The 26236-nt window shown below is 49.4% G+C and overlaps 1 protein-coding gene across 1 annotated transcript in view; it reads left to right on the top strand.

Moving 5' to 3' along the window:
• The first annotated feature begins 9758 nt into the window (after positions 1-9758).
• Positions 9759-26236, top strand: part of LOC144720154 (thyroid transcription factor 1-like) — a 31428-nt gene continuing 14950 nt past the window's right edge. Inside the window, exons 1-5 of the mRNA XM_078596661.1 lie at positions 9759-9902; positions 10020-10293; positions 15621-16111; positions 16502-16559; positions 23198-23295. Of these exons, the coding sequence (XP_078452787.1) occupies positions 9759-9902; positions 10020-10293; positions 15621-16111; positions 16502-16559; positions 23198-23295 (1065 nt within the window). The remainder of the gene's footprint in view (positions 9903-10019; positions 10294-15620; positions 16112-16501; positions 16560-23197; positions 23296-26236) is intronic.

Here is a 26236-nt window from a genome sequence, read left to right as displayed (position 1 = left end):
GTCTTTCCGACAGACCTGTTCTTCACCTGAGGACGGCTGCTTGAGTTGTGGCCGAAACGTCGTGAGAATTGTATTTTAATATGTTTTATTTCTATTATTTTATTATTTCCCTTCTACGTGACTTTACCGAAAGAACCAAGAAGAGCTATGAATGAGTACCTGGTGCAGCCCCTGGGGAGACAAAGGCGGCCCGGCCTGGTGTTGGCTACCCACCCCTCTCCCCGCGTGCGCCGTGCTGACCTTCATACGGTGCTCGCTAACAGTACTTTCCCCAACAGTCTGCAAAGCCTACTCGGGGTACCTTTATCTTGTTGTGTTTCTGTGCAATGCACCCAGTGAAAGGACCGAGCGCATTTCGGCGTGTGTCGAGTATGTACCGCATAATCCTGTACCAGGATTCATGAGGCTCAAAGTAGGCCACCCCTGTACAAGTCTCAAAGTGTAACGTCCCACTGCGTGAGAGCATCTGCACTGGGTTTGGAACAAACCACTCTGCAGAGTAAAACGGGGGGGGGGTGCTGTGGGTTTACGCCGTGTGGGGAGCATCGACAAGTGGAAGTTACCCTCGGTTGGATCATGGAGGAGTCATCGCTTCCCGACTGCGAGAATGTGGTGAGCAGGAGGAGGCGTGAGACTCGGTGCGGCTTTTCTGGGTAAAACAAGCGAAATTATTCGACAAATATTATTATTGGGCATCGATTAAGCGGTGTATGTATTGCAAATAAACTGTATATGTAATTGGTAAAAGTAGGTCGATTTAAAAAGAAGTATGCTAGAACTAAAACGTACTATATATTTACGAAACTAAAAGTAATAATAATGATAATGGAGGACACAATAACTTTTTATTGAGTTGGATGACGTCATATTTGTCCACTCCCGTTCAAATCGGAATTCCCTTTCGAAACGAAACAATGCCCTTCTTATTTTATGAATGGTATTTATTTTGAACTGATTACACTGTGTAACAAAAAAAATGTTGTCCCTGGGTAGTAAGTGTTATTTTCTAATTGTCTATGCCTCAAAAGTACACAAAATGGCTATTGTTCCCCACAAACTTTGCTTTTGTGACCAGCACAGTGATATTGAGAAATGTAGCTATTTTTAATGAGAAAACGTGTGCATTTGTGTCATTCCTTCACATAAAGTCCTCGTCACAAAATCAATGTTTGTGGTGAATAATAGCCATTTTCTATACTTTTTAGGCATAAGCAATTGCAAAATAACACTTACTAACCAGGGACAAAAGTCGTGTTACAGAGTGTTGTTTTCGCTTCATATCAATCGCGAGTGACAGTTGACCCCCCCTGACGCCCCCCCCCCCCCACCATCACCCCCAACCGCTTCCTTCTACGTCGTCAACCAGCACTGACCAGCGTGGTGAAGTATGGTCAAACACCCGCCATGAGCGACACGGCCCGAGGCGGCAGGCTGACAAGAGCTGCATGCTCTCTGGGTGCCTTGCCTTGGTTGGTGCTGTGATGTTTTGCTTAAGGCGCCGTCCATAAATGACGTCACGCGATTTTGGACGATTTCCCCCCTCCCCCTCGTCACACGGCGTCACAAAAAGTCAGACCCCCCCCCCCCCTCAAATATGACGTCACAAAGCTCTGCCTCCCCCCCCCCAAAACCATATTTCCATTTTGAAAAAAAAACATGCTTCGAATCGATTTAAACTATTGTCATTGTAGTGCGTATTTAATGTGGCGCTGCACTCTGATTTTGTAGGAGTGTTGTTATAACAATTAGTGTTGTTATAACAATTCTATATTTATTTAAAGTTGCGCATTTTGATGTGACGTCACATTTCTCAAACCCCTCCCCCCTCGTCACACATCGTCACAACTGTCTGACCCCCCCCCCCCTAGGTGCGTGACGTCATTTATGGACGACCCCTAACATATGAGGCCTACTCTATATATATGCACACACACAGTATATAGGGTGGACCAGATGTCCTGTGAATCACAGTGAATTCACCCCTGACATTTTTACATGTTGATTTCCGTTTGAAATAAATATCACTTTAAAAATATGAGGTGTTAGAGAATTAAATCGGGGTCACAAGACATCTGGATTACGCTGTCCTGTATCTATATACATATTTGTTTTTGCTGTCCTTGTGTGTAACTCGTGTTGTCCCTTGAATCGGAGACGTTACAGTACAAGAATCTCACTTTGTTGTAAATACAGACGACGATGCCGACGATGAACATTGTGTTTATGATATCGATAGCGGTGATTATGATGCCTGATGGCAATGCGATGATAATCATGATTATAGTTATGATGATGATACCGAAAACAGTGATTATGATGTCTGACGGTGTGATGATGATAGTTATAGTGATGATACTGATAACGGTGATTGTGATGACAGTGATAATAACGATGTTTAACCACAATGATAATGATGATGATTATTAAATGACATCACATGCTCGCGATCACCCTCAGCATCAGCTCCCTGAGCCCTCTGTGTGGTGTCCGTGGAGGGATTGGGGAGGGAGGAAGTCGAGGAGGGAGGGAGGGAATTCAATCAGAGCTCCGTGACAGTTGAATGAGTTGCACTTTTTTAATTGGATTGATATCAGTAGAACACTCTTGATCTCCCAAGTACAGAACAGAATCCTCATTAGATCGAGTGTGACGGTCACCGTTGCAATGTACTGCTCCCAATAATAATCATGTCGATGATGTGAATGCAATCGAACATTACGTAATACGAATTGTAATAAGATATCTAAATGTGTGTGTGTGTGTGTGGAGCAGAGTAGTTCTATTTTAGACGAGTAAGTAAATTATTTCTAGTGTGGCGGTGATTCTAGTGTACTCATAATAAAAGATCGTCGTGATAATCTCACGGGCTATCACTAGTGTGGTGGTGATACGCGCTGGGGTAAGGATCGTGTGCCAGCGCGTAGTGATTGGCTGTGTGTGTTGGTGACGCGCGCTGACGTGGAGGATCATGGGTCAGCGCGGGGTCATGGGCTATGAGGCGGTGATTGGCTGGGTATCGGTGACGCGCGCTGACAGCGAGGGGATCGTGTGGCAGCGCGTGGGGATTGGTCAACTAAGGGGGTGCTCACGTCGCGGTCCGCATACGCTCCGTCTCCCGGGAGCGGAGGCTATATAAGGCGGTGCGCACAGGCGCACGGGGAGTTGGTGACCAGTGAAGACAGAAGACGGAGGAGGAAGAGATAGGGCCCTGAGGCACCTAGTCCCGCTGTCCTTGTGGGGACCGGGGCCCTGTGTGGCTCAGAGGTGGGACCTTGGGACCCGGGGCCGAACGTCCGTGTGAGGGCCAGCCCGCGGGACCCAGAGGTCGTGACCCACGCCCAAGCTGGGGTGGGTCTGTAGGCTCCACGGACGCTACGGGGCTGAAGTACCCGTGAGCGTGCACCGTGAGCGAGTAGCGTGAGCGAGTAGCGTGAGCCGTAGTAACCACACGTGTCAAGTGGAGTGTGCAGCGTGAGTTGTAGCGACCACACGTGTCAAGTGGAGTGTGTAGTGTGAGAAATAGTGACCACACGTGTTATTGCGGAAAGACAAGTTGTAATAAAGTGTGCTACCCGTCAAGTGGTTTCCCGCCGTCATTCCGAATACTTGATTAGCATCTTAATCACCTCTGTTGTACATCCGGTATTGTCGTGATCATCATGAGAAGGTGGATATATATATAATGTCTGAATGTTTACGATGCAAAACTCAACATCATCTCATCAATCATCACATATATGGTTATCATACAGTCGATATACTAACACATGTGTCTCATTTCAACTTGCCATACAAAGGAAGACGTCCACACGGTGATCGTCACAATCACCATCGTCACCGTGCATAACTGCGTGGCTTGCTTTCGCCTAACGTGCATCGGCGTTTCGATTTCGTGGCAAAACGCCACACGAATGATCCTCGCTATTGCACTGCCGCTACTGCTGCTGCTGCTGTATTATGATTCCATGGTGAGCGGTGTTTGGACATCGCGATAAAGTTTCACGCTCATTTTGTGTATTTCATTTGCGAGGGTAGTACCTATGGTTCCCCCCCCAACTGACTCGGGCAACAGCATAACCACAAACGAGAGATCGGCGTTTTAGAATCAACAACAACAGTATGAGTAACTTAATCAACCGTCTCGGCTCTTATCAGCCGCGTAATTTAGTAACGCATTTTTCTTTGATTATAAAATCAGAGTATGCATGTTGAACTTCTTTCGTACCGTACGTAGCCAACCGTGCTTACCGGAGGTGCGTTGATACTGTTGGTGATGCTGCTGCTGCTGCATTGGCAGCGCAGTGAACAATTGCAACTGAACGCATTCGTCGACAACAAAAGCAATCGAATAGGCGATGACCCTTCTCTACGAGCACAATAATCCAAACGCAAGTGTGCAGTGTGTACACACACCCATTGACAATGTGTGAGTAAACGCAATGCGACCATTGCAATGTCAGACGCACCGTTCGTTGACTGGAGTATTGTCCCGACGGTTTAATTGAATCGAACAGAAAAATATTTAACTTTGTATCAAGTGCTAGATAAATAAACACACTTGATACAAATAAAACTGGATAGGGGGCAGGGCGGGATCGGTTCAGACATCACTCGTCACTGATGTTAGCCGTGCCCCGGAATTCTAACTTTTGGATGACGGGTTCAGAACAAGCGAGCGCCGACCACTACGGCACCACATCCACCCCCTCCTAATATACACAAAGCGGTCCGCGCTAGTAACATTGTCAACATCGGCACGGGCACGCAAACACACACGCAAGGCACGAGTTAGTGAACGGCGCGTTTGGACTGAGCGCTGTTCACAACGCGTTGAGATGCGAGCCGTGTGCGTCACATCGACAGCTCGAGTTGGAATAAAGCACGCACTGCGTGAACGCTTGCGACGAGAACCATTGCCCCGTCTCTGTAAAGCCGACACACAAAGTCCGTTTTACCCATAGGCCCATTGGCTTTCTGGACCAATGACAAGGTTTTTATTAAAGCAAATGCTGCCGAGTTGATAAATGTTCATAATAGAGGTGGGGGGGGGGTAGATCGCGTAAAAATAAATGTGTCGTTAAACCCACCACCACCCGACACAGCCAATTATGAAATGTTGTCAATTGATCGAAACGTGCCAGCCATTTCGTCACTTATCAGTGCAGCCCACCGGTGTGTTGAAGAGTCAAGCCACAACATTTACAATTCGAGTACGACGTTTCGCCAGCAATTACAACTGGCATCATCAGCCATATTTGTGGATTATAATGGTCGTGAAAGCCTCCGTTTTAAACTTGCCCGATGTTATTGGCAAGAGCGCTCCGTCTACAATATGCGAACCATTGATTGGATGCAAGAAACGGATACGCACAGCCCTCCATTATGTCTTCATTATCGCCCTCGTGGCTTTCCAGAACCGTGCCATGAATACAGACATCAGCAAGCGAACCATAGACTCATTTCGACCTTTCTGGGGGGGGGGGGGGCAGGGGTGTGGGGGTCACATCAGCAGGCTCGTTAAACAATCTCTGCCGAGTGTGTAGGCGGCACACGCGTGTCGCCCGTGACACCTGCGTGACTTTGCGCCAAGGCTGCGTCGTGGTCGCACGCGCGACTACAGAGCGACAACACCGCACTGACCCGCGCGGTGAAGTATGGTCAGAGCGTTTTCCCCGAAATGCAAGTTCGACCTGGGAGACTCTTTAATCACTTGGCACTGCGGTGCAGAAGTTTGCGTGATATTTTAACGATCATCTACTCGGATTGAATACACATATATGAAGAGCGCCTTCAACTCGTGGCGCTTGACGTTGTTTAACAACTCGATGGAACGATGCAGTTTGACGGGTGGCGTGCTATGAAGGTATTGAGGGACGAGTGGCAGCGACAGAGGGGTACTTGGGGCTCGCGAAAGGGTAGGGGGAGTACGGGAAGGAGTGGAGGGGCGAGGGGAGGGAAGGGGAGGAGAATGGGTACGTCCAACACGGAGACAGAGGGACGAGATCAGCGCGTGTGCAGGTTTGGCTGCGTGCAGTGCGAAAGAAGTTCAACGTACATTGTCAATTGTAATAATGCAAGAATCGTGAGTGATGGCGATGGCTCGGGAAGGACCTTCATCCGTGGCTAATGATGCATGCGTGAATGAGCATCGCGTTCTCGCCCGCGATAACTCGTGGCGCTGATGGCCGCAATGAAAGGAGCATTGCGATTTGAGTTGAGCATCCGGCATGCGTCAGTAATCACGTTTACAAAACAACACCGACAACAACAACAGCAGCACTGTCGTCTAAATTGCGCATTCAAACATTGCTTCATTAAATATTCACATTTGTTCTTAGGCCTGCATAGAGATGGCAATGCGTTAAGTGTTGAGTACGGACCATGTTCGATGGAGAACGTATGTGTGTATGTTCAACTTCTTTCGCACCGTACGTAGCCAACCGTGATAATTCGAGGTGCGGGAGGATGGACAACAAACTAAACAGTTCCAAAGAAATTAGTTTTCAATGTAGATTCAAAAGCGCGTAGCTGCCAGCGGTTTCCCAACAATCGGAAGGGGAGAACGTTCCAGACGTCCGCAGAAGCGCATTTGAAAGCGTCACGCGATGCGGTGACAGTGTTTGTTCGACGGGCAGCCAAAGCCGCTGCTGCGAGGATGAGCCGAGTTCCCGTGATGGTTTGTGCTCGATGCCGACGTCGGCGAGGTGATTGCGGTCAATTTGTGGAAGGCACTTTGTGCGTGCAATGACCGCGCCCTTACAACAATTACGTCTTCGTTCGGCAACCGTAATCCAATGCAGCTCAGCGAGCACAGGACGGACACGGTGTCGGATCTTGACAGTACCCATCACGGCACGTGCCGAGCTTCCTAACACGGGGGTGGAGTGGTGTGCGCATACTGCACTCTACACCCGGCGACCTGAGTTCGATTCAGCCCCAGTCTGAGACCGGTCCTGGACCCCCAATCCGAACCCCTCGTTCACGACCCATCAACAATCCGCACTGACCGGCGTGGTGAAGTATGGTCAAACAGACACCCCCCTCCCCGCTCCTCCCCAATGATCGACTTGTAATGTGGGAGGCCTTCATCCAGCAGTGGATTGACAACAAGCTGTACGCAGTAATAATTGTTCGTTTAAACAAACAAAAACATCTGCAAACCACATTCTAAAAATCAATTGGCCGTAGAGGTAGGGCCCTCCTGAAACACCACTCAAAGGGACTTTACGGTCCTTTCCTGCGCGCACAGAAAAAATAAATATTCCCGTCGTGAACGTGACGCAACTGCCCCCGTGGAGCGATGGATTCGGCTCCTGTGCAGGTGCCATGAGGGATCGTCAGAGGTGACGGCGGCTTGGGGAGGTCTTCTTCATCCAGCAGTGGAGTGACCATGGCTGTTGATGATAATGATAATGATGCAGCGGTTAGTTTGAAGTTCTATGTTCACATTATAAGGAGATCCAGGAGCGAGTACAAGAAGAATACTTATCCAGTCCTGTGTTAGTGTGCGACCACGAATCACTACCATCACCCCCTGCCTCTGGGGTCGATAAACAAAAAAAAACGAGTACCGCGTTGTGGAGACGTCAACAGTGGTTGGTCCGATGGAGAGACTCGCCCCCTGCCATGAAAATGTGGAATGGCCACCACTGGCCATGAGCATGAGCAGCGCCTCAATAACTTGCTTGACTTACATTATCAGGGTCCTTTGAAAACAAAAACACCTGTTAAATCAGAACTACAGAAATTAACGGATATTCTGAATATTTTTTAGCACTGAACTGCACCAAATCATCGTGAATATTTACAAGGAGGTGAGCGGTGGCGCAGTGCTTAGCACGCTGCGCTACAGAACTCAGAAGAATAAAAAACCGGGTTCGACTCCCGTCGCCAGCGGTGGCAATCAGTGGTGGCAAGTTTTTATTTATCTCGAACGGCTGGTGCCGCGTGTGCCCCCTTGACCAATCCGCAATTGAACCAGCGTGGTGAAGTATGGTCAAAGGACCCCGCACGACCGACGAGGGTATGGGCAGAGTCCTCAACCAATAGTGGATTAATATCTGGAAATTTGCATTTTTTTTTCTTCCATATCTCTCATATGTAACGCCCAAACCCAAAAGAAACCTCTCATATTATTTCGTGTGCGAGTTAATTATCGTTGCGTCCAGCGTTGTGCATATTGGCCTGGGCCGTATTGCGGTGAAGAGGAGACATTTCCAATTTCAACTAAGAGTCAGTGCGTGAGTCTGCGAATACGCGAGTAAGTTTGCCCGATGTTTTAATCGCTTTAATTTAAAAAGAAAAGAAAACTCCCGCCACCCACACACTTTCCCCCCAGACAGAAGTCACAGCCCAAGATCGCTTTAATACCCCTTAATGTCTCAATAAAGTAACATCACAACCCTGATGAGGTCACAGCAATTATTATATCGAGCACAGTGCCGAGGAACAATTTGATTAAAATGCAATTAATTGACGAACATCATCATCATCATTCAGCTGTTGTTGATACGTCACGCCAAGAAAGTGCGCACACACACAGTGTGTCTATAAAGACAACGATCCCCCATAGATCCCTCCATACGCAGGCTGTTGGGGGAAGGTGCTGTTCGCGAGCGCCTATGAAGCCCGGAACGGCATAATGATAGATAAACTACTGTACTCTACGCAACAAAGACGAAGATCTACGTATAGCAAGCACAGGCTGCTGCGATGAATTCCTGTTAGTGAACACCTATTAAGGCAGGCACGGCGCACGAGAGAAAGCCAGCGCCACGCCCGTCCGCCTTTGTCTCCCTGCAGTGCTAATATTTACACACCGTACCAGGTACTCATAGAAGAGGCGTATATACATATCTCTCAATGTATGTGTATATATACACACACAACGCACTTTACATGTACGCGTCCTTGCGCACGCGACTCGATCGACGGGATTGCCATGGCACACGCGCACCACCACAGCGCTCAATCGCGGCGCGTGCGTGCGTGCGCGCGTTCGTGCGCGCGCGTGCGTGTGCGTGCGCGCGCGTACATCTGCGGCGGTGCGCGCGCGTTGTCCCCTCCGATCGGTCCGCGTGGATGATTGCGCTTCGCGCGCGCGCGCAATAATCCTCCGGACGTCACCCTTACCTGCCGGAAAGGGTCATCTGCCGTGGAGGGGGGGTCCCGTGACCCGTGCTGCTGAAGCTCGCAGCCCCCCCGGGGCCCCGGCGCACAGCCCGTTAACCAATTACCCGCGCGAGATGTCCTGCCCGGGCTTTTGTGGCTCGCTCCGCCCCTCCTCTCCTCGTCCCCCCCCCCCCCCCCCCCCGTTAAATGAACGCCGCTGCCTCCACGCATAACCCCCCGCGATAAGAGAGGCGGCGAGTCGGTCTGCGCGCACACTTAGCCCGAACGCGGCCCCGGTTTCAAGCGACTCCCGACTCCTCTCCTTTAACCTCTCTTGCCTCTCATCCACCTCTTCCCTGCCCCCCCCCTCCACCCCCTCCCGTGCGGGAGGGAAGAACCTCGTGAGAACGAGAAGTGATCAGAGTGGAGAGTTGAAGCGGGCTCGTGGTGCTTGCTGTCATTGCTGCTGCTGCTGTTGTTGTTATCGGTGGTGGCAGCGGTACAAGCCTCATCGTTAATCGTCGTGGTCCTCGCTATTATTTACTGTTATTTTAGTTTCTTCCTCCCGTGTTTTTTGTTGTTGTTGTTGTTGTTTTCTTTTCTTTATTCCATCATCGCGTTGAATCTACGCCACCCGCTTCCGCGCCATGTCCATGAGCCCCAAGCACACGACGCCTTTTTCGGTGACCGACATCCTGAGCCCCATCGAGGAGAGTTTCAAGAAAGTGGACATGGACATTGCGGCCGCGATGGGCTCCACCATGTGTTCGGCTTACCGCTCCGCTGTGCAGGTCAGCCAGCACCACCACCCTCACCACCACCACCAGCACCACCACCAGCAGCAGCAACAGCAGCATCAGCAACAACAACAGCAGCAGCACACGCAGCAACAACAACAACAACAGCAGCAGCAGCATCAACCCAGCGCGCAGCAGCACATGGTCGGTCACGGCGTGTCGGCGGTCACGACGCCCTACGCGACCATGTCGCACGGGGTCCCGCAGTTGTCGCACGCGGCCGCGGCCGCAGCTGCCGCGGCGGTCGGCGGCTACTGCAACGGGAGCCTCGGGGGCCTGGGGGCATTGGCGACGGATCTTCCCTCCTACCAGGACGGAGTCCATCGCTCGTCCGCCACGGCCGCCGGCTGGTACGGAGCGAGTCAAGACCCGAGGTTTTCTACAAGTAAGACGTCTCTCTCGTCACCGGAGCTGTTTTACGCACTTAAAAAAACATACAATATTATCATCTCGAATTAAAGCTTTCGTGACTGCAGGGATTCATCTTCTTGGTTCTTTCGGTAAAGTCACGTAGAAGGGAGATAATAAAATGATAAAAATAAAACATAATAAAATAATACAATTCTCACGACGTTTCGGCCACAACGCAAGCAGCCGTCATCAGGTGAAGAACAGGTCTGTCGGAAAGACAGCGTCTGAATAATCATCTCGATTGAAAACTCATTTCTTTAGAGACTGGTGTTTATTTGTTTGCGTTGAGTTTGTTGTGCTGCTCCCGCACCTCCCGACGAGCACGGTTGGGCTGCGTACGGTGCGAAAGAAGTTCAACGTACACGCGTAGCTGCTGGGACGACGCCGCGTGAGCCGAGATGAGGAATCGGAGGATGAAATCTCGCGACAAGCGCGTCCAATAGACCAGCGGCTATTTCGTTTCGGTCAGAAACCGCAGCACCGACACAGACAATACCTGCTGCCGCGTACTACCGCCGCGACTGCCAACAGCTACGCGAATATTAACAAGGACGGCATCATCATCAGCGCCGTCATCATCATCATTAAAATCGTCGTCGTCATCATCACGACCAAAAGGGGCATCACGACTATCGGTGACTGCCATCGGTGCAATAAAACAGCAATTGTCACCAATTGCTCGCATCGTCACTGCCACCACCTACACAACAATTACCACCATCGCAATCATCGCTGTCAAGATTTAACACAACTATTACCACCATCGCAATCATCGCTATCAAGATTTAACACAACTATTACCACTATCACAATAATCGCTATCAAGATTTAACACAACCAATACCACCAACACAGTCATCGCTATCGAGATTTAACACAACCATTACCACCATCACAACCATCGCTATCAAGATTTAACACAACCAATACCACCAACACAATCATCGCTATTAAAGTTTAACACAACCAGATACAGTATAGGCAATTAAGGAAAAGTAATATTTACTAATAGAACATAAAATCGTAACTATACGTACCAAAATATATTTTAATCGCGTGCGCAATGATTGCGTTCTATTGTTGGCTATATACCAACATATTTTAGTTGGGGATGTATTTATGAAGGAGTTTTGCAGTGTTACACTCATCTGTTAATTATGAAACATGCTCCAATGGCCGTTAATTAACGAAATGTATATTTCACCTGGGTAAAATATGTTGATCAGCGCAATCTGGATCTATCTAGCGTCTATCAAACGCGACGGCGTTTTCCGGACGCTGTGCGAAGCAGAAGCGAGGTGAGCACAATGGGGAGAACGGCGGAATACATGTACAGGTTCTCCCTCGCTGTACGCGGTTAGTAGTAGATGTCGCAGTTGTATTCGATGTAGTAGTAGGTGTAGTAGTAGTAGGCAGAGGTGGGACAAAGTCATTGTTATGCAAGTCCAAGTCGAGTCGCAAGTCATCAAATTCATGACTCGAGTCTGACTCGAGTCCAAGTCACATGACTCGAGTCCACATCTCATAGGTGGGACAAAGTCATTGTTATGCAAGTCCAAGTCGAGTCGCAAGTCATCAAATTCATGACTCGAGTCTGACTCGAGTCCAAGTCACATGACTCGAGTCCACACCTCTGGTAGTAGGTGTAGTGGTAGTAAATTTAGTAGTTGTCGTAGTAGATGTAGTAGCTCTACTAGATGTAGTAGTAGATGTAGTAGTAGATGTAATCGTAGTGGATGCGTTCCAAAAAAAATGGCGCACAAAGCGAAACCGCACGAGGAGACAGCAGCTTGCCGAGTAGCGCACACAGTACACACAGTACACACAGTACACACACATAGTACATACAATACACAAATAGTACATACAGTACACACACAGTACACACATAGTGCACACATAGTACATACAGTACACACAGTACACACACAGTACACGCATAGTACACGCATAGTACATACAGTACATACACAGTACACACATAGTACATTCAGTACACAAATAGTACATACAGTACACACACAGTACACACATAGTACATACAGTAGACAAATAGTACACTCATAGTACATACAGTACACAAATAATACACACAGTACACACCGTACACACACAGTACATACAGTACACAAATAGTGCATACAGTTCGCACACAGTACATACAGTACATATACAGTACACCCACGGTACATACAGTACACACAGTACACACATGGTACATACAGTACACATTGTAAATACAGTAGACACAATACACACATGGTACATACAGTACACATTGTAAATACAGTAGACACAATACACACATGGTACATACAGTACACACAGTACACACATGGTACATACAGTACACACACGTACACAAACCGTATATACAGTACATACACAGCACACACACAGCACACACAGTACACACATGGTACATACAGTACACACACAGTACACACATGGTACATACAGTACACATTGTAAATACAGTAGACACAATACACACATGGTACATACAGTACACCCACAGTACACACACACAGTATACAGTGCATACAGTACACACACACAGTACACACATAGCACATACAGTACGCACACCGCACACATACAGCGCACACAGTGCATACAGTACACACAGTACACACATGGTACATACAGTACACACACAGTACACACATGGTACATACAGTACACACACAGTACATACAGTACACACACACAATGTTGTCCCAGCTCCGATCGCATGGCCGCGCGTACAGTGAATTCAACCCGCACGTAGCGAATTTTGGGTAGAAATCGCTTACGACTACAGAGCGAAATCCCACAAACCGAACCCCGCATAAAGCGAGGGAAATCTGCGTCGAGGGACTGTTACCGTGGCATTTACCTCGCTTTGTGTTTTAATCTCACCCCTCCTTATTCTAAGATTAACAAACAAAATCGGTTTCCTTTAGTCGCATGATATGAACGCGTAGCAACAATTGGTCGAGATTTCTACGCACGCAAAAAATATACACATATATACACAAACGATGTCAATATTTCAACGCTGCGAGCACGCCATTCCATGTGGCGTTAGTATAAGCACCGTAATTCATTGAGGATATTGCTCCTCACGGAAAATCTCGTGGGATAATCAATGGTGAAAAAATATAAGTATGGTGAACTTAATTAAAAAAAAAATTTGACTCTAACCAATGTGAGATAATCCTCCACACGCGCACATTCACCGTACAACATTCATTAAGTCTGCCTTGTGCCCGCAAATTATAACCTTGTCTTATATGAGAAAAAGACAGATTTTTTAACGTCGTTAATTTCTGGTCGGATAAACGTCGCATTTAATCCGCACGTGTGCACATGTGGCGATGCTGTTACTATCATTACTTAAATGAAAGTGTCCTGTTGGCCGGCTCTAATCAAATACTTCTGCATGATGCAATGCCGGTGTTGAGTATCGGGGTTATGATATATTCGTGGTAGTCGTAGCCATGATGTTTGTGTTCATCGTGTTTGTGAGGGTAGCGTTGTTGTTGTTGTTGTTGGTTGTGATGGTGATGAAGATGATGACGATCATCTTAGTGAGTATATATATGGTTGATGATGGTCGTGGTCCGAAACGTGTCGGTGAGTTATGATAGTAATTGTGGAATCATTTGTGTTGGTAGGGGTGATGGGAGTGATTGGTGGTGGTGATGCTGATGGTATTAATGCTGACGTAAGTGATGATTTTGATTATTGTAGGGCAGAGGTGTGGACTCGAGTCATGTGACTTGGACTCGAGTCAGACTCGAGTCATGAATTTGATGACTTGCGACTCGACTTGGACTTGCATAACAATGACTTTGTCCCACCTCTGAGATGTGGACTCGAGTCATGTGACTTGGACTCGAGTCAGACTCGAGTCATGAATTTGATGACTTGCGACTCGACTTGGACTTGCATAACAATGACTTTGTCCCACCTATGAGATGTGGACTCGAGTCATGTGACTTGGACTCGAGTCAGACTCGAGTCATGAATTTGATGACTTGCGACTCGACTTGGACTTGCATAACAATGACTTTGTCCCACCTCTGAGATGTGGACTCGAGTCATGTGACTTGGACTCGAGTCAGACTCGAGTCATGAATTTGATGACTTGCGACTCGACTTGGACTTGCATAACAATGACTTTGTCCCACCTCTGAGATGTGGACTCGAGTCATGTGACTTGGACTCGAGTCAGACTCGAGTCATGAATTTGATGACTTGCGACTCGACTTGGACTTGCATAACAATGACTTTGTCCCACCTCTGTTGTAGGGGTATGTTGGTGTTCCTCGTGGTGGTGCTAGTCATGGTGGAATGATGGTGATGACGATTGTGCCGGCTGTACTGTTCGCGTTGATGGTTATGACTCTTCGTGTTGGTAGTGATCGTGGTGTTGGTGATAATTGTGTTGGCGATATTGACTGTATTGGTGGTCACGATTGGTCCTAACAATGGCAGTGATTGATGATAATGATCGTGTCCATGATGATCCTGTTGGTGGTAATTTCGTGTTGGTAGCAGGTGGTGTTAGTTGCGTTTGTGAATGTTAGTGGCTGTGTTAATGATGATGTCGTTGTTGGTAGTTTTGGCATTTAAGAGGTGACGCTCTTCATTGTGATGTTGGTGGTGATGATGGTTGATGGTGGTAGTGACAGTGGTTGCGTTTGTGTATTGTGGATGTGATGGTTGTATTGATGATGATGATGATGATTGTAAAAGGGACAGTGTTGGTGGTGACGGCTGTGTTAGTGTTGGTTGTGGTGATGGAAGTGATTGATGATGTTGATATTGGTGATGATGGCTGCGATGGTATTTGTGTCATTGTCGCTATTGTTGTTAGTGGCAGTTGTGCCGTCGTTCTTGCTAGTGGTGGCTCTCGTGTTGTTGATGCTGTTAGTGGCTGTGTTGTTGATGTCGGTTTTTGGTGACGCTGGTTGTGTTATTGATGTCGGTGGTGGCTGTGTTCATGTCGTTGTTATTTGTGGTGTTGGCCGTGCTGTTGCTGAGAGCGGCTCGCTAACAGACACTTGCCCCAAAAGTCTGTTAAGGCTAATCGGGGGGATCGTTGTTGTTGTTGTTGTTGAAGGCGGTGGCTGTGTTATTGTTGATGATAATGCTAGTGGCGACATCTGTGCTCGCTGATGACTAACGGCACGGCCATCAATCATCGCGTCGGTGGCAATGACAGCCTCGGCACCGCTTGCAGGACTCACCGCGTCCTGCACTAACGCGTGCGTTCTAACACCACCACCCCCCTCCCCTCCCTCCCGCGTGCAGTCACCCGCTTCATGCACGGCTCCTCTTCGGGCATGAACATGGCTGGGATGAGCGCCCTCGGGGGCCTCACGGACGCGTCCAAGCCCAGCCTGGGCGCCCTGCACTCTGCCCCACGCCGCAAGCGTCGGGTGCTCTTCTCGCAGGCGCAAGTCTACGAGCTGGAACGCCGCTTCAAGCAGCAGAAGTACCTGTCGGCGCCCGAGCGCGAGCACCTGGCCAGCATGATCCACCTCACCCCGACGCAGGTCAAGATCTGGTTCCAGAACCACCGCTACAAGATGAAGCGGCAGGCCAAGGACAAGGCGGCGCAGCAGCTGCAGCAGGACTCAAGCGGAGTGTCGCAGCAGCAGCAGCAGTCGCCACGGCGAGTTGCCGTGCCGGTGTTGGTGAAGGACGGGAAGCCGTGCCCCGTGAACAGCGGCGGCGGTGGCGGGCACCACCACCATCACCACCATCACCCCGTCGGATGCGCGTCGTCTTCATCGTCCACGGTTAGCACCTCTTCATCATCCTCATCCTCTTCGTCGTCGTCGTTGTCATCAGCGGCAGCGGCGGCGGCGGCAGCGGCGTTGGCAGCAGCGGTAACGTCATCCGCGGCCTCATCCGCTGTGTCGTCATCCTCCCACCACATCATCTCCACCACCTCCTCCTCTTCGGGCGGGGGCCTTTTGGGCGGCGGCTCGCTACAGATCCACCAAGCGGCTCTGCACCATCACCACCACCAGCAGCAGCATCATCAGCAGCAGCAGCAGCATCATCAGCAGCATCACCATCAGCACCAGCACCACCATCAGTCGCTGCAGGCGAGCCCGGCGGATGCGTCGGAGCTCTCGCCGAGCCCCCCCTCCCTGGCGCACACTCCCGTGGGCGCCATGGCGCAGATCGTGGGACAGACGCCCGATTTCAGCGTCGCGATGGCTAGTCCCAACCTCCTCTTTGGTAGTGCGTGGTGACTTCTGTCCGCTTGACGTTCAAGCGCCATCCTCTCGGTGTTTTCGTTGTTGTTGTTGTTGTGTTGTTGCTGCTGCTGTTGTTTGTTTGTTTCCGGTGAGATGCAAACCGTTCAAACTCTCCTCCTCCTCCTCCTCACCAACACTCACCCAGCACACTCACCCACCACTCGGCTATGTGCTCGATGCAACAATGCTGCGCTATTTGATTGCTGCTGTGCACATGCAAGCTCCCACATTTTGGACAATAAACTGGTGGATCAAGACCACCCCCTCCACGTGGGGGTCATTTAACCATACTTCACCACGCCGGTCAGCGCGGATTGTCGGAAGGCGGTGGAGCATTAACAATGTTGAGAGTTATTTGAGCATACTTCACCACGCTGGTGAAGGGTTTTTTTTAGGGAGCGCGCACACGTAGGAACCATAGATGTGCAGTGCAACAATGGATGTGTTCTGCACTGACCTCGGTTGACTCGCTAGGCGCCCGTCCCAAGCAGTGGCCAGGCACAAGCCTGCTTAGATTGCAAGCTCTGAAGATATCCGGAATATTCCGGTGGGATTGTGTTCATTGGCATCATGATGGTGGTGGTGGTGGTTGGTGGTGGTGGTGATGATGATTATTATTATTTTGACAAATTTTAGTTTTACTTGCCCATCCGACCCCTTGTTCTCCCCAGGCATTCAACTGTGTGTGAATATAATAATGATAGTGTTTGTTAAGCGGTGAGAGATACATCGTCATCGGCGTCATTATCTGCATGTTAAGTCATAGGCCTAAAACCGGAATGTAGAACTACGCTAAAACAACACGCGGCTCTGCGAGGTGTGTTCGGTGTTACCGTGCGGGTGTTTTCGGCGTGATGTCCGACGTTTCGCTGCACGCGCCTGGGAGGGGTGGTGTGTGTGTGGGGGGGGGGGTGGGTAAGGTGGCTTCAGTTCCTCCACGCCGACGCGAAACGTCGGACATCATCATGGCGAACAACAACAACAACGCCGCGTGGTTACACACCGAGGGAACACAACACAAACACCCTCCCACGTTGGAGAGAACCGCGCGACACCGCGGCGAATGTAAAATCGCGGCGTTCAATCGAAAAGGGCCGCATTGTCGTCACGTGCCATCAGACCCGGCTCGCTCATGCTGCTGAGCGTCCGCAAGACGACGCGGCCGCATTGTTTCGGTGCCCCCCGTGCTCAAGTTGCGTGGAGCGGTGCGGTTCTCTTAGCCTAGGGTGGGTGCACCCCCTGAGGATGCGGGATGACCTTTCTGGGGGTGCGAGACGTGGCCAGATTTGAATTTTTTTTTCTTTTTTTTTAGAAGGTAAATTATCGTAAAGACAAATTAAGCACCGGGGGCACGTACGTACAACTCACTTTGTTTCATCAAACCCAATGTATTAACGTGATTTTTTTTATTTTAAAAATTACGATTGATAACCAAAGGGGGGGGGATGAGGGGGGTTGCAAGGGCTGCAGTGAAGGTGAAGAACCACCGAGTGTGGAAGGAACGCTCGCGCGTAACCAATTTGGCCGTTCGATAGCGGGCCGCGAACTCGCGATGAAAACACGCGGCCTGCAGTCGGGCGTTTCGCAACGTTCACCGCAATTCATGTGGCTTGTTTTTATTGTTATTATGATTGTTGTTGTTGTTGATTGTGTTTATTTATTATGTGTGTGTGTGTGTGTGTCACCGGTGTGGGCTGCGAGAACAGAACGCTATGCGACAGCTGTGACATGCCGACCGCTCTGTATGTGTGTGTGTATATATTAACACTATTTAATTGTGTCGTGGTAAAAGTGCAAATTGGCCTAATTCATTTCCCACAATAGACTTGTGAAATATGATCAATTACATACATTTGGGTGATTCGGGCTAGTCTACTACTTACTACTCGACGTCCTGTAGCACGCTTTAAAGCAACTGTATCGATATAAATACACATTACCTGTGCATGTGTGCGCGTGCGTGTACATAGCGCTTGAACACACGTGTCCAATTATGCGAATTGAACTGAGACCCGCGCGGTAATAATTGGACGTGGCGCGCCACGTGGACGGGATTGACACAGACGAAGCTTCCATCGGCACGTGAGCGATAGGTGAGCGATACGCGTAGACGCGCGCGCAATCGAATTTTGGTGGAGCGGTGGCGCAGTGGTTAGCGCGCTGCGCTACGACCCCGGCCGCTGAAATTCGTGGATTTGGCCTCACCACGCATTCGTGTGCGCCGCGCCGCCCTTCATCAGGGTGCTACTCGCAAACGGCACTTGCCATGGACAGGGGGCATCTTTTGCCTTCTACAGTTTCGAAGTGAGGCTAATGGTGGGTCCAAGAAGTCTCCCCGCGTGTACGTGCGTGTGTGTGTGCATGCTCGCGTGGTCTACGAGATGACCGGTTGACCCGATGAGACGATAAAAACATTGACCCGCCTGGGATATAATGAATCGGGGTGGACCACACTGTGACCCCCCCCCCCCCTGGTGAGGTGTCACGGGCCGTGTTAATTCATCGTTCTTCGTGGGGGGGGGGGGGCATGTGTTATGTTGTGCCTCGTCGGCTTGCGTCGTGTGCCCGACGATCAACAATTGCTATTAAAGAGGTCAAAGGTGGACTTAGACGTCTCACGAGCACGCTCTCGGAAGGCTTGAAGCAGCAGGCCGCTGATACATTAAATAGTTGTATATTTAAGGAAGGGCGTTTGCTTTTTACCAAGAGAGAAAGAAAAAAAAAGTAAGTTATTGTAATATATTTACCATACAATTGTAAATGTTTACCCGATTTGTTTTCGGTTCTGTTTCTCGAATTCTAACGCGCAAGACAATGTTATGATTATATGCGTTTTGAGCTGTCTCATAATATAAGCTGTCATGTTTTACTGACATCTTGCACGAAGGTTAACTATATTGCATGTTATGTTCTTTAAAAAACAAACAATAAACAAACACAGCTGTCGAACGACAACTTCTAGAGAGGGTGTATCCTATGTCTCTCTACGCAGTGTGGACATTGCAAGCTTATACGATGCATTTTGGGTCTTTTCGCACAACCGCCCTATTAATGAAAACAACACTCCAAAGACAAAAATCCCCCGTATAGCCTTAACAGACTGTTGGGGCAAGTACAGTTCGCGTGCACCTATGAAGGCCGGCACGGCACACGAGGGGGTGGGGTGGCCAACACCACGCCCGGCCGCCTTTATCTCCCCAGTGGCGATGTTTACACACCGCACCAGGTACTCATTTGAAGCTGAGCCAACCTAGGGGAGGCCCAGGACCGTTTCAGATAATCGTCACTGGTGGTGGCCGTGAGCGGGAATCGAACCCGGGTCGCCAGGTTCATAGCGCAGCGCGCTCACCGCTACACCACCACTCCCCACAAACAACACACACACACATACCCACACACCTTGCGAGTGTCCACGCATTTTACTAACCACGATAAACCATTTAAAGTAACAAAAAACACGAAACTCGGCTTGCAACCACATCATGTGGTATTATGAATGCAGAGTAATTATCTAATGCCATTTCATCAACCGCACCATTGGTTCCATTTAGACAACTGGAGTTTTCCAGAGCATGAGCTCCGGAAAATATCACGAGAGAGGGGGGGGGAGCGGTTGGGTTTGGGCAGCCCCTGAAACTGTTTTATTAAATTAAGCTTAGAATACACATACATCACATTCGTCATGTGTTAACGTACCGATGTTTAACGTGCGTGCCAACCGACGTTCTGTTTGTCACCACTGTTTCATATGCGCTTACATTGATGTACTGTATATATATACAAACTACTGACGGAAGTTATATAAAAGGGGTGGATCGGAATAAATTATTGACGACATCGTAGTTGGTCGTTTGCTCAGACCTACTCGCACATCATTTACACTGGTGATATCTTCACCTCTAACGTTAGTCGGGGGCTAGATTTAATTTTGTTCAATTATTGTAATATAAAGATGATGATGATGACGATGCAAGAAAAAGTCACTGTTGTTGTGTGAAGGCGTCCAGGATGCCGCGGTGACGAGGGAGATGTCATCTCCCTCGCCTGGATCGCAGGAGGCACCGTGGGTTCGATCCCGGACCACTGACGATGCATCCTGGAAAAGACCAATCGGTGAATTGAAATTGCCGGCGTGACGATCCTTTCTTCTGCTAAGACGCTGAGAAATGTCCGTTCGACTCGGTAGAAAGTGTGTGTAGAACTATACCTATACGTAGCGTAAGTGCATTGTGTGTGCGTGTGTATAACCCGATGCGCCGACGTCACTTCAATCGTTGACGAGACGCTTTTTTGCCCACCCCCCTCCTCCCCTGTGTTTAAAAGCAAACGCTTAGATGGTGCGTCCTTTAATTCGGAAGATGCGTGTGACCAGATTTGTATCAATGATTTATATCGATTCTTTAGCGATGCTGGCGATGGCAGCGGCAAAAACAAACTCGCCACCTTCGCCGATATCGCTGTGGCCTGAAAAGGCGAAAAACAATATAGATAATCGGCGACGTTTCGGGCAATGGCCCTCCTTCACAGCAGTACATCCTTTTTGAATGAGCTTCAATGGCACCCGATACAACTTTTGTTAGGAGCGCGTCTTACTTTCCGAGCTAAACTTGCCAATCGGGACAATTTTAACGGCGGCGCCGTCTCCGAAGCGCCGAGTGAACATCGGAGAGCCAAGCCAGGAGCGTGCACCCCTCCACCCCCATTCTCCACATCGCCCCCCCCCCCCTCCACCCCCAACTCGTGTTCACAAACATCACCAAAGTCCATCACCCCCCGCGAGACGATCGCGCACGGTGGAGCTGTGCGGTGTATGGGTCTCCGATGGGAGGTCGCAGGTTGTGACCGCGTGGTGTTGTTGTTGTTGTGTTGGTGGTGGTGGTGTTGTGGTGGTGTTGTTTTTGTTGTTGTGGTGGTGGTGGTGTTGTTGTGGTGGTGTTGTTGTGGTGGTGTTGTTGTTGTTGTGGTGGTGGTGGTGTTGTTGTTGTGGTGGTGGTGTTGTTGTTGTGGTGGTGGTGTTGTTGTGGTGGTGGTGGTGGTGTGGTGTGGTGTTGTTGTGGTGGTGGTCGGCACGGCTGCAAATCAATGGGTTGCGTGCTGCGAGCAACTGGAGCGACTGAATTCCCTCGAGAATCTCTCCCCACACGAAGTGAGATTCTCTCTCCCATCCCCTCCCCACCGGCTCCGCACCAGAAGAAGTTGGGAGTGCGATCGTCGTCGTCGTCTGTCTCGGTGCTGAAGGAAAAAAAACTCTCCGATTAACACGACGGCTGGCTACGTACGGTGCGAAAAAAGTTCAGCGTAGGTACTACGCTCGCAACAAACTCCCAGCGAAGAGTGAGCTATACGACAAGCATCGTAGAACAACAACAATGATTATGATACCTCCCTGGCTGGGCGAACGGTTAACTCAAGCCTCGATCAGGCGATGGACCCGTCTCGTCGTGGGTGCAGAGAGGACGGTGACGCACCGGAGGTGCCGATGAGTCTGTTGCACGCGAGTCGGTTCGGTCTTGTGGGTTCGAGGTGGTGCCACGCCAAAAATAATAATATCGGAACTTCTTAAAGTCAGCAACTATCCCCCACCCCCCTCCCTCGCTTAACCCCCCCCCCCCCTTCCTTTCTTCCTCCAACGTCTCTGCGTCTTCTAAACCTCGTCTTGGGAGAGAGGGACGCTGGCTTGTGCAAACAGCTGTCTGTTCAAACAACGGCGAGCCCCTAAGCCCCGGCGCCAGCGGGGTCTGCAGCTAAGAGAGACACCGTGAGTGGTGTCGAGACCCCGGGCACCGCGGCGCGGGTTTCACGCCGCGTGTGCCTCGCCCAGCAGCATCAGCAGCCACTCACAACGCCAAAAACGGCGTCTGTGCGTAGCCCCGCTTTTCCCCATGTTTTCATTTCCCTTCTTGGGAGGGGGTTGTCTTCAGGAGTGCATCAAAGGGAACTACTGGGAAGGCTCTCACGGGCTGTTTATCGGACCCGCTGAATCACCAGCGCGCTTGTTGAGAGAGGCCTGACTCCGTCGAATCCCGGTCGAGAGTTTGCGATGTATGACACCGATGCCGATGAAAAGAGACGCTCCACCAGAAGAGGCGTGGTGGCCTACGGGATGTGTAGGCATTTGTATTTATTTTCGTGTACGTAGAGAGACACACTTGGCTAGGAGGCGGTAAGGAGAGAGGTGAGGTTTTGTAGAGTGATGCGCGTGTTTGTTTAAGAGATGGATGGAGTTCGTGGGAGACGGAATTTATATTTCTTCTTGGTTCTTTCGGTAAAGTCACGTAGAAGGGAAGTAATACAATAATAAAAATAAAACATAATAAAATACAATTCTCACGACGTTTCGGCCACAACGCAAGCAGCCGTCCTCAGGTGAAGACCAGGTCTGTCGGGGAGACAGACCAGGTCTGTCGGGGAGACAGACGCTGAGGACGGCTGCTTGCGTTGTGGCCGAAACGTCGTGAGAATTATTTTATTATGTTTTATTTTTATTATTGTATTACTTCCCTTCTACGTGACTTTACCGAAAGAACCAAGAAGATGAATCCCTGCAGTCACGAAAGCTTTAAATCGGAATCTATATATTTTTTTTGTCCGGCTCTTCGTGTGTTGTCCGGTCCGCAGCCCGGGTGCTGTTCGCCACGATGTCCGACGCATCGCCGTACGTGCTCAGTGCTCCTTCGGAATCTGAATTCCGCATTCGGTTCCGAACAGACATGAGGGTGAGCTCTGTGATACAGGCGCAACGAGCGACCCGCGCAGTGAAATGTTTTCGTTCAGTTGCGAACATCAGCCACGTGTGTTGAAAGAAATGCGTACAGACATATATATATACATACACACTTTCTTAACATTCTTGCCTTGGTACATCTGAGAATTGTGTTTATTTTTTCTCTCGTGGCCGATAGAGCGTTGTGTACTAAGGCCTCCACGCGCCGTATCGGTCACGGGGAGTTTTGGTTGACCATACTTCACCACTCTGACGGGGGCGACCCAGATTTGTGAGTAGCAGTGAAAGCAAGGAGCCGTCGCTCCTCGTTGAGTGGGTGCCCGCGTGAGCCTACGCACGATGCAGCCGCGGCCATCGATCTCACGCGCGCGTGCCCGCCGAGTGCGTGCGCGTGTCCGCGGGTGCGAGCGAGCGGTGGCGCAGCGGTTAGCGCGCCGCCGCTACGAACCCACGGGACCCCGGATTCGATTACCGTTCGCGGACCCACCAACACCGGTGGCAATCATCATCCGAATCGGTCTCCGAGCCTCCCCTCGAGTAGACCCGGCCTCACATGAGCACCTGGCGCGGTGTGCAAACATCGCCAGGAGGGAGACGATGGACGGCCGGGGCTGAATGACACTCTCTGATAATAATGAATTTATTTTTTCTCTGCCCTTTATTTACTCTTTTGTATGCGCGTGTGCACGTGCGAGCACGTTTGTGCGTACGTGTGTGTAATCACCCACTGATGACGACGATGGCGGTGGCGATTATACACTGGTCAACAACAACAAAAAACATTTTTTTCTGGCCTGGACTTTTGCAGCTGTTTTAGACTAATTTCAGGGTGCTGATTCCAAATCTGATCTCAGATTTGCTCTATCACATCTCATTTTTATGCTATCGGCATACCCCATTTTCATTGATTTTACCCTAAATTAACTCTGTCACTTATGATTGCAAGTTGTTGCGAGTCAGTGACTGCTTTAGTGTTAAAATATGGTGCTGTATTTTTAGGATAGTGTGTTTATAATATCATTTTATGTAGATATCCACATTTATTTAATATTTCTGCAGTTTTGATTGAAAATGCAATATTTGATATCTTAAAAACCTGATGTGATAGACAAAAACTGATGCCAGATTTGGCATCAGCACCCCAAAATTACCTTAAAACCGTTGGAATACCTTATGCCAGAAAAAGTGTGTTGACCAGTGCAATAATTGCCACGAATCAAACTCGTGTGCAGTGCCGGCCTTCGTAGGTGCTCGCAAACAACATTTGCTCCAACAGTCTGACGAAGGCATCACAGATCGGTACCTGGTGCGGTGGTGTGTAAACATCAGTACCGGTGAGACGAAGGCGGCCGGGCGTGGTGCTCGTCACACGACCACCACCACCACCCACTCCTTCGCTGTTCCAACCATCACTGGTGCTCACTAACGGCACTTGCCCCAAAAATGCGTGAAGGCTAAACGGCGAATCTTTATCTGTGCTTCGCTACAGTCGCCTCTTCACCTTCAACGATCTGCAACATGTGCATTGCCTTATCTAGTTCCATTCACCAAATGAAATGATTTCCTTGCAGAACACGCGATATAAAAAAAAACTCATAATGTATCAATGTCACGTAACACGACCATTGGCAGATGCCGACTCCTTGATCGTGGCTAATGATGACGACGCCGATACTAAATTGTACGGGACACACACCACAATACTTAATCAATACCCCAGAGTCTTACAGCGGCACGCGTGAGTCCTGTGGAGCTCGCCATCAGATGTTCTTCGGAGACAGCGAGGCATCACGTCGACTGGGTGAAGCTGTACGCGGTTGTGCTGCACACACGCTGGGTATCACTGAAATCCACACTGCGTCAACCACCTCATTGGACTGGATGGGGAACCTTTTGCATTCATTTATGACGATCATTTAGAAAAAAAATTAAAACGTTGATTTTCACAATGCTACACGCAATAAGAAGAAGACTCCCGTTGTGTTTTCTGATCGTACCGCGTGTTGATGTCCGACGCTTCGCTCCACGGGCACCTTCGGGAACTGAGAGTTCCTTCGGAAATTGAATGAATTTTCGGCAGCGCGCGCAACGAAAGGTCGGACACCAGTGCGTATACTGTAACGCGCGGTACAAACGAGACAACGAATCGGAGAACTTCTCCGGGCACCTTCGTGTCTCGATATTCATCTCGATACTCGCAGAATTCTGCGACTAATCGTCACTCAGAGGGAATCGAACACAGAGATGGTGTCCATTGAAATTAAAATATTTTTCGCTTATATACAACTCGGGGGTGTTCGAGGGCGCCTTCGGTCAGGAAATTCACTAAAAAAGTTGCACACGAACGACGCATTTGCGCAAGCACCCGATGCTCCGTTTTGAAGTTTTAAAATGTAACATCTTTGAATTGTATTTTTTTATTAGATAATTAAATTTCTTCATTAAAAGCTTATGTCATTTTACATCTGGAAGACTTCATTGAAAACGACATTTCGTATGTTAAGTAGATGGCCTTGCTGGGGGTTCGATTCGATGTAGACTTTCACCTGTTTGGGATTGCGGGATCGAGATCAGGCGACATAGAGCTGCTGGCCGTGCGAGAAGACCGCCGTCTGCAGATCGATTCCAACGTAATCGAACGTCTGTCCCAGCGCCTCCGTCGTTCATGCAGGGGGCGCGTATGTTTGCAGCGCCCCCTGCATGAAAACGACGGAAAGTGCAGCGTTCATCACAGAGAGATAAAGTTGTGCGCTTATATAAAAGTATGTTCACGTGACTATCATTCAGCTTTTTTTTATTGATAGCAATGTATCTGTCACATAGTGGCTTACAAGTCGTTACCATATGCGCAAATCTGGTGAAATCATGAAACATCCACTGCTGGATAGATGGAGTAGGCCTCCCCCAAAAGCTGTGGCCGTCTTCTCACGGAT

The sequence above is a fragment of the Lampetra planeri genome, chromosome 7 (assembly GCF_965212315.1).
Source record: "Lampetra planeri chromosome 7, kcLamPlan1.2.h2, whole genome shotgun sequence".
Taxonomy (NCBI): domain Eukaryota; kingdom Metazoa; phylum Chordata; class Hyperoartia; order Petromyzontiformes; family Petromyzontidae; genus Lampetra; species Lampetra planeri.
The sequence above is the reverse complement of the archived record's forward strand: the minus strand, read 5'-3'. Positions and strand labels throughout refer to the sequence as shown.